Source organism: Elephantulus edwardii, unplaced genomic scaffold (assembly GCF_000299155.1).
Source record: "Elephantulus edwardii isolate Elephantulus edwardi_28Jun2011 unplaced genomic scaffold, EleEdw1.0 scaffold00012, whole genome shotgun sequence".
Taxonomy (NCBI): Eukaryota; Metazoa; Chordata; class Mammalia; order Macroscelidea; family Macroscelididae; genus Elephantulus; species Elephantulus edwardii.
The window spans coordinates 8963524-8973418 of NW_006399762.1; the positions used below are offsets into that span (position 1 = coordinate 8963524).

A 9895-nucleotide genomic window follows, 5' to 3' on the forward strand; every position below is an offset into this window, starting at 1 on the left:
CATGCTTGGGAGGGTGGACGGCAGGTGCAGGAGGGGAAGGCCCTCTGGGAGGTGGACTGATTCGGTGACTAGGGCAATGGGCATGAGTGTGTCGGAGACAATGAGATTGGCACAGGACAGAGCAGGGTTTGAGCTGTTGTACATAGGGTTGCTATGAGTCACAAGCGACTCGACGGCACATAACAACAACAACAACATTTTATTTAATTATGTGTATAAATAAGCTTATATTCCTGAGTGTTTATCAAAGTTGAATTCTTTTCAAAGTTAACCTGTCTTTTAAATAATTACTAAAAATTATACAAATTTTAGTTAAGTACAATCTTTAAGTCATAACTACATTAAGTATTGACTTGAAATCTGGAATATCACTTATTTAAAAACATCAACAATTACATCCAACAAAAGTTCCGAGTACTTCTAAACTGAGACTCCTCAACTTCTACTGTAATGCTGAAGAAGAATCTTCTAGATTCTAAAGCGTACTAGCACTTTAACAAAAAGTATCCTAAGATACTCATGTACTGATTCATATCCAAATCAACAAAAGATCAGAGGGGGTCATTTACAATTCGTACTAAGGCTACAGCCAGATTTTTATTCATTCTACCTGGAATAATTATGTTAGCACTATCATTAACGAAAGGCACAAGAGTTGGTGACAATTTCAGGGCTAACGTATATCAAAGAAATTCTGGGGCACAGTGGGTCAGAACACAACTGCTAGCCAAATGGCGGAACCAAGAAAGATCACAGGTAAGAAATGACTATGGGATATTTTTACTCTGTTACATGGGGTTAATAACTTGAAGTTGATTCCAAAGCACATAACAACAGCATTCATTATTACAAGTGCATGTGGATAAAAGAAATCCGAGTGCTAGAGTTGTTTTTTGGAGGAGCTTCAACTTTGTTCCACATAAACACTAACCTATTTTAATTTCTGTTTGTAACTGTTTTCAGCCATAGGAAGTGAAATTTCTTTCTTTATATTCTCTTTCTCATTGTCATCAAGTTGGAACAAGCTCATAGCTGACCTTCTATTGGGTCTCGAAGGCTGTAAATCACATGGGAGGTGACAGCCTAAGTTTCTCCTGAGGAGCCACTGATAGATTTGAACCATCAAGGTTTTGCGGTTAGCAGTACAGTTTCCTAAAAACTACACCACCAGACTTTCCTCAATATTACCTCAGTCAAATGTCACAACTAAGCAGTGATGTCTCATTAAAATTTCAGTCTTACATCTGACTCTAAGCCCTCTCCTTCTAAGCGCTATATAGTTAAGCTTGTGGCTCCAGGGCTTAGCACAGAAAATAGGATATTGTTTGCCTTTTACTTACTTCCTCTTATCTCTGAGAGACAAGATGGAAAGATTGAAGATAGAGTGAGGCAGTAGATACATGTAGCAATAACGGCAGATGAGTGAGGTAGCATCTCTCTCTTTGTTAGTAATTGTGTTAAGTGTCCATCAATGTCTTTTCTGTGACTATGAGATTTGTGGATTTTTTTGCCATTTTTTTTATCTTCTTGCATGAACAACAAATCTTTACAATGATCAATGAACAGATCATTTGTTTAGAAAGAGAGAATCCCACCACAAATCATGACCTGCTCACTAAGCCAAGGGCGTGGGCTCTCGCTGGTCCTCCTCTTATCTTTAGTTAGAGTAGAGTAGAGGTTCTGTTTCAAAACAAAATTCCTTGCCACTGGACTGACAGGCAACATTATGATGGAAGGAGAGATGATTGAGACTGTCAACAAATGCATCTTACTTGGATCCACAATCAATATCCTTGGTACCAGCAGTCAGGAGATCAAGTCCGATCCACTTGGAAAATCTGCAGCCAGACCTCTCCAAATTACTGAGGAGTAACAATGTCAATTTAAGGACAAAAGTGCACATGATTCAGATCATGGGGGTTTTTTTTAGACATTTCCTATGGCTCTGAGAGCTGGACAATGACTAAGGATGACAGAAGAAAAAATGATGCCTTTGAACTGTGGTATTGGAAAAGAGTGCTGAAGAACCCATGAACTGCCAAAAGAACAAATATGTCTTGGAGAAGGTACAGCCAGAGTGTTCCTTGGAGGCAAAAAGGATGAAATTTTATCTCACATAGTTGGGAATGTTGCTAGGAGCTGTTATTCCTTGCAGAGGGGCATCATGCTTGAAAAGGTGGAGGGGAAGTGAAAGACAGGATAGTCTGCAACCAGGTGGACTGATACAGTGACTACAGCAACAGGCTTGAGTGTGGCAGAGTCTGTGAGGATGGCACAGTATAGGACAATACTCAAATTGGTTTTTCATAGTTGCTATGACTTATACTCATCTAATAACTACAACAACCACAAGAGGGGTTCTAAGAAAGTGCTGGAAGGAGAGTTCACATCACCCATCAGTGGTGGAGGACATATACGATTCTGAATCTTGACTATAGGTCAGAATTATCTTCAGAAATTCTGAAGATAATAGAAATTCTGAAGCCTAGGGAGCAGACCAGATCAATTAATCAGGGTTGGAGGCATAACATTATATATGCATTAGACACATTTATTTAAATTTGAAAAAAAATTCTCCTTTACAATAACCATAACTTAATTTTACCCTCTCCAAGGAAGCATAGCATACTATGCTGCTGTTTAAAGTTAGAACACCAACCAAACTGTATCAATTTTTTGATAGTTAAACACTTGGAAAATAATTTAGCCTCTCTGTCTCAATTCCCTAATGTCTAAAATGAGAATCTGTTTAATACTTATTTCACAGCTTTGGGGCATCTTTTAAAGAGACACTGATTGTAGATCACTTAAAATACTTTCTGGCACTTGGTAAGTGTCTGATAAATGCATGCCACATGTGGGCGATATCCACATGATTATAAAAAGAATGAATAGTCAATACTTTTCTACTATTGTCTTTTTTGAACAGTTTCTGTCTTAAAACAAAAGTCTGAAAAATTCTTTCCATGTCTTTTGCCCATTTTGTAGTTGGATTATCAATCTTTTTCTTGTGGAGGCCCAGGAGTATTCTGTAAACTTTCATTATGAGACTCTTGTCTGAGATGGTATTACCAAATATTTGTTCCCAATCGGAAGGTTTTCTTTTCACGCTGTTGGAAAAAGTTTTTGATGCACACAGGGGTTTAATCTTTAGAACATCCCAATCATCAATTTTATTATCTTCAGATTGTACACTTCTGGCTGTATCTGGCAGTCTCTTTATACTGTAGACTAGGGCTTCTAAGCTTGTCCCTATTTATCTCTTAAGAACTTCATGGTTTTGGGCTTTACTCCCAGGTCTCTGATCCACCTTGAGTTGATTTTTGTGTATAGGGTGAGATGCAGATTCTGTTTCAGCTTTCTGCAGATGGAAGTCCAGTATTGCCAGCACCATTTTTTGAAGAGGTTTTCATTTCCCCATTTGATAGCTTTGATTTCCTTGTCAAATATCAGTTGATCATATGATAACTGGTTCTATTTCTGGGTTTTCAATTCTGTTCCATTGGTCTATGTGCCTGTTATTGTACCAGTACCATGCTGTTTTTGTTACTACTGCTGTGCAGAAGGTTTTAAGGTCATGGAAAGAATTTTCAGAAAGGAAGATACTCAAATGGCCAACAGACACATGAAGAAATGCTCCAAATCACTGGCAACAAGAGAGATGCAAATCAAAACTACAATGAGATAGCACATTACCCCAGTAGCAGTGGCAAAGTTTAGCAGGGCAACAAGTAATAAATGTTGGAGACGATGTAGAAAAATAGGAACTCTTATACATTCTTGGTGGGATTGTAAAATGACACAACCATTCTGGAAGGCAGTTTTGCACTTCCTCAAACAGCTGAACATAGAAATTCCATATGACCCACCTATACTACTGCTTTGAATATTCCCTGAGAAAATAAGTAGTGAGGCACAAAAACTTGTACATCAATGTACATAGTAATATTATTCACCATCACAAAAACATGGGACAGCCCAGATGTCCAACCACAGTCAAACAAATTGAGAAATTATGGTACATTCACAAGATGGAATACTATACAACAGACAGGAGCAATGATCTTGAAGATTATTATCTAATTTAGGAGGGACTGGAAAGCATTATTCTGAGTGAACAAACCCAGTCTCCCACGAACAAATATTGTATAAAACCATTATTCTAGAATGAGTATGAGGATCCAAGGTGGGGAGGGTGGAAGAGAAGGATAATGATGTGTTTGGGGGTGGAGGGGTGTGCTTAATCATGAAGTCATATAATCTGATGAGTGGGGGGTGAGGGAAATTGGAAGAACCTAGTCTGAAAAACAATGTATTTGAATTTCATAAATAAATTAATATACAATAAAAATTTTTTAAATGCTGATTTTCTATAATATCTGTTAAAGATACTTAACTAGGGTGTACTAACATCTATAAATATGTCAGGCTTTAGAATTTCTAGGAAATGGACAAAAGTCAATAAAAATGTATAATTAGGTATATTTTTCCATATATATTAGGGAAAATTTATCCTCAAATTCTCACTTGCCATTGAGACTGGTTCCTCTTTCTTGCAAAGGGCCATTGACAAATTCAAATGATCAAGATCTGTAGTCTTCTTTTTTTCTTTTCTTTTTGTTTTGTTGTTTTATTTATCAGCCAACATCCTACAAAGTACGCTATCAGAGCCCAACTGAACCAACAGGCAACATCCGTATAGATGGGGAAAAGACTGAAATTGTCAATGATTTCATTTTACTTTTGATCCTCAACCAGTACCCATGGTATCAGCAGTCCAGAACTTTAGGAAAATCTGCTATCAAGGACCTCTTAAAACTGTTAGAGAGCAAGAAACTAAGCAAAAGACTAAAGTGCACCTGCCTCAGTCCTGGTATTTCAGTTGCTTCATATACATGTGAAATTAATAAATCAGAGTAATATAAATTTTAAAAAAAACAACTAAATAACAGATGCCTTTGAAATTTAGTGTTAGTGAAAGGTTTTGTACATGCCACACACAGCCAAAAGAACAGACCTGACCTGGAAGAAGTGCACCCAGAATGGTCCTTAGAAGCTAGCTTAGTGAGCTTCTCAAATACTTTGGGCATGTTTTCTGGAGGGGTCAGTTCTGGGGGGGAAAAAAGATATAGTGCTTGGAAAAACTAGAACTGTAGTCAAATGCTTGGAGAAGAGAATCAGTGAAGAAGACTGTCAGGAAGACAGAATGACAAAGTGACTGCAACAACAGACATGGCAGAGATCATCCGGCCATGCAAGCAAGATTCCAATTTATTGTTCATAGGGTCGTCATCATGTGTTGACTCAACAGCACCTAACAAAAACAACATCCTCAAATACTGTTGATGTTTTTAAGAGTAGGCAAATAAAACAAGGAATTACATCTTAGAAATATAGCAAGAATGTTACTTAGAAGCGAGGATTCGAAACTTGGTCCCAGCTACTGGAGGCATATTATCAAGAGGGATCAGCTCTTGGAGAAAGACATGCTTGTAAAGTGGAGGATCATTAAAATAATGGAAGATCCCCAATAAAATAGATTGGCATTGTAGCTTCTCTATGGATTCAAACATTGCAATCTTGTAAGGCTGGTGCAGGATCAGGCAGTGTTTAATTTTGTTGTAAGTGTTGCTATGAGATGTTTACCAACTTGACTGCACCTAAATGATAAAAAACAACCCTCAAATACACGCATTCAGTTATTTTAAAATACTACCTTTTCCTACAAATAGCTATCTTCCTGGAATTATTCAACTTGAAGTACTGTAAAAAACTCACTGATGGAACTAAAGAATAAGAATGATTTTATTTAAAGTATGCTTTGCTACTCAATGTTTTAAAGGGCATACTAGCAGTAATAGATAAGAATCATTAAAACTCTATCTGTGTGAAGAAATGAATGATTGCAAATGCCATCTTGGTCTTAACAGTTATTTAAACCTTTGAATTTAAAAATTGATGCAAGAGGTTAAATACGATGGTTTATAAGTGTTGAACAAGACTTTTAACCATATTTAAAGATGTAAAAGTTAAACAGTCTGAATATGTCTTCATGCTTTATTTTAAAATTATGAGTTCTTTCTGGATTGAACGTAAATTTTGTTTATAAAACTAACATTCCCTCCTCCTTATCATAAAGATTTTCAAAAATGATTTGCCAGGAGTATATCCAGAGACATAGCCAAGTAAATACATATTCAAAAAAAAGTGTTTGTAAGGTGAAAGTTTGGCATATGTTTTATAGGGACATCTGCACACACACAGAGGGGTTTATGTTATGGTTATGACTGAATACATTTTTTCCCCTGTGTGATTCCTTAAAAATATAATTTTCAGAGAATTGTCTCATGATTTTGTGTTAGGAAGGTTTGCTTCCCATCACATATATTTAGAATAGAAACTGAAAGATACAAAAACATTTCAAAACCAGGTTCTTAATGTTTACATTTCCACCAGTTCAACTACTTAAAATGTTTGAGCATCTCTCAAAAGTGAGTAAACATGCCTTTGCAAGGGTATTTTGGGGAATTATAAAGCTATTTCATTTCTGACCACTCTTAATAACTTTGCACTGGCATTTTCCTGTGCTTTTTCAGCTTGTTAGATTTTTATTCTACATGGAATTTAGCAGCAAGTCAATTTTTTTTAAATATAGATAATTACTTTACGTGTAAAACTATTGCCTCTGAAAATCACTGGAGGGTCAACTATGAGTCGCTTCCGACTCTATGGCACAAAACAACAACAACACAATACTGCTCATTTAAGGGGTATGGTTGAGCTGCTGCTTGAAGCTGTCTTTTGTTCAGAAAGACTTATTTTTTTTTCCCTATATAAACGTGTGTATGTTCTTAAAAAAAGTGAGCATCTCATTTGTCAAGAGAAAGTTTATATCCAAGTTCACTCTACCCTGACCTCCATGAGAAGCCATTACTAGATGAAGTAGACTCAATAAATTTTTTAAAATATGTGATTCAGTCCATGTCTTTGACAGTAGATAGAAGAGAACAGCACTCTAACTCCAAAGGTTTTCCAGAATAAATACAGCTTGTATAAGTAACTGAATTGGAAGGAAAAGATAACAAAAATAATATTACAATAATAATATTAACTTAGGAATATATCTCTTTACTCAGTTCTCTTTGTACCCAACCAACTCATAACTGACCCTCCAGCAGGCTTTCAGAGGCTGTAAACCACACAGAAAGGAGATTGTTCATCTTTCTGTGGTAAACTCAAAGCATGTGCCTTTTAGTTGTAAGCACATCTCCTCGCAACTAGGTTACCAGAGCTTCCTGTATGTGTCCGTCATTTCTTTTTAACATATTGAGCAAAAGTAGAGCAAAAATTACATTTGTTTCTTTCCCTCCCTCTTTAGCTCTCTCTTTCTCTCCCTTCTTCCCTCTTCCTTTTTCTCTCAGAAAGGAAACAGAAATACAAACACACATAAACTAGAAAAAGAAACCAAAGAACCCAATTCCAATTCTTTTTAAAACAAATATATTGCATGGCTCTTATGAGAAAAAATATTTTATGGGAGCCTAGGTCAGGATGATTGTCTCTTAGCCTCTAAATCCTAGCAATAAGAGATCCAATGACAAAAACAAGAAGATGCAATGAAATGTCTCCACATCGCCCTTCACTAGCAAACTGCTTCAGTTCTTCAAGAATTGCCACATGGTGGTTCCACTCCACAACCAATGCACACAGAGTTCAGGAGAAAGTCACTACTTGGTCTATTCTTAAAGTCTGACAACTGTAGAGCCACCAGAAAATAGCAACTCCCCAGCACTTGTGAATCCAAATTGCAACTACTTTTCCAGTTATTCTAAAATCGTATGCCATTGGGATCATAGATATTTGAGAAAGATAAAACCTCACTGATTTTACAGTCCAATTCCCTCTTCTTTTCTCTTCCCCCACTTTACTCAAAATCTGTGTGTGTGTATCTCTCTCCTTACACACACACACACACACACACACACACACACACACACACACACCCTAGTAAGACAGAATGGGTAAAAAAAAAACGTATCTAAAGTTAGAATGCATATTGGATCAGACCTGGGATTAGAATCCAAATCTCAGTAACCAGAGCCAGCCAACAGCTATTCTAGACCACTTCAGTCTCATGAATTCTACATAGGCATTAATATTTTATCTGATCTTGCTCTCTACTGATTACTGAAGAAACTCAATGAACCACCTTTCTGTATCCTTTCACAGCCCTGTCAGTTCAAACAGTAGGACTGGAGGTGAATTTCTTAACCTCTCTAGCCCTCTCCTTAACCAAAGTTAGAGGAGCTTGAACTGGATATCTCTGATAAAAAAAAAGAAGACCAACTTTTTAGTTCTAAAAATTCTGCTTCTCATCTCTGGTTTTGTGCTTCATTCTTGCTGCCTGAACTTTTCACTAGGTGGCAGGATTCCACCACCAACATTCTGAAAGGATTTTCGAGGGATGCCTGGGAACAGAACTTTTCAAAGACAAACTTTTCTTTATACTGAACCTTTCTACAAAAAGTAAAAAGTCAAAGAGATGCAGAAATTATAAAGGCTAGTGCCCTATATATTTCATGAAGATCCAAATCCATTTTTCACAGAAGCATTAAGTAGGAAAACAGTTGAGCATGCTCTTTCATATTATTTGACAATTTACCATTAAAAGCAGGTAAAGGTTAGCCAGCTTTAGGCTGTATGAAATTAATGTTGGTTCAGTCTCAGCTGAACATATTCAGGGCCTCTCAAATAATGTTAAACCATGAGACAAACCAACTCAAGGGAACAACCAATCAAGAAACAAAGCAGCAATTAAAGAAAGCACTTAAAATACTTAGTGTAGGCATTACAAAACTACCACCACTAAGTTACAACACATTTTTAATACTTCTGAATTTTATTTTAAGCTCTTAACCAGATGAGTACACACAATGGATTTTGCGTTTATTTGTCAATTCCTTAAAAGGGTATTCTTTTAAATAGATTTTATGACATCTTCATGAGACTTCAAAAAGCATTGCCCAAACTTGGCTTTTTCTTGAATGCTACACAATAAATGCCACTACCAACACTTTTTCTAAGAGTCCCAAAAATAGCTGGGCTGATTGCTTATGCCGAGCCAGAGCCAAGTAAAGTAACATGAAACAATAATTCAACAATAATTCTAATATTGCCTATGCAGATTGTTCCCAGTTGCCTGCCTCCCTGGTTGTCAGAGATTAATGAGGCCTTTCCACCAGTTGATAAATACACCTCTCTTTGTATTTGCAAGTTAATTACATATATGGTGTATCGTACACGCAAAAGTTCCTTAAGCACAAATCTTTTTAAAAAAATCTGAGTTCTAAAGCAGAACTTGAAAATCCCATCAACAGGTTGCTGCTTCTTCCCCGCCCAGCAGTGAGAGAGCAATATAAACCCCATTCCCCAGATCCTACCTTGGCAACATGTAAGGGCTGCTTCTGCTCCTTGCCACCCTGCAGTCGGAACCCCCAGGGTGCCCCTCCGGTCATGGAAATGCAGATAAAATCCCCGGTGCCCATTTTCTCCTTTTAGTTGGGCAGCATGAAGAATTTGAAAAGACAGGAGAAGCGTGGGTGTGGCTGAAGCTGTGCACTTAGCGTGGCGCTGCAGTCCCAGGAGGCAGGTCGGCGTCTCAGAGCGTCCACCGCTCGCCCCGCTGTCCGGACGCAGCGGTGAATGCGCGCTGCAAATGGGCTCATTCACAAGGGCGCAGAGACTCCTCCGCTCGCTCGCTCGCATCCAGGACACAGCCCACTCTTGCGTCACACCGCTTTGCTCAGCCCACCTTCGGGAAGGGAAGGAAAGCAGCTGTACCCCCAACCCCGCGGGGCCCTGAACCCATTTTGGATAAGATTGAAGAGAGGAGAGC

At 37.8% G+C, this 9895-nt stretch overlaps 1 protein-coding gene across 3 annotated transcripts in view; it reads right to left on the reverse strand.

Moving 5' to 3' along the window:
- The window catches only part of SYNPO2 (synaptopodin 2), a 292099-nt gene extending 282554 nt beyond the window's left edge, over window positions 1-9545 (reverse strand). For all 3 annotated transcript variants that reach the window (XM_006881064.1, XM_006881063.1, XM_006881065.1), the window contains exon 1: window positions 9441-9545. In XM_006881064.1, the coding sequence (XP_006881126.1) occupies window positions 9441-9545 (105 nt within the window). The remainder of the gene's footprint in view (window positions 1-9440) is intronic.
- Window positions 9546-9895: the final 350 nt, after the last annotated feature.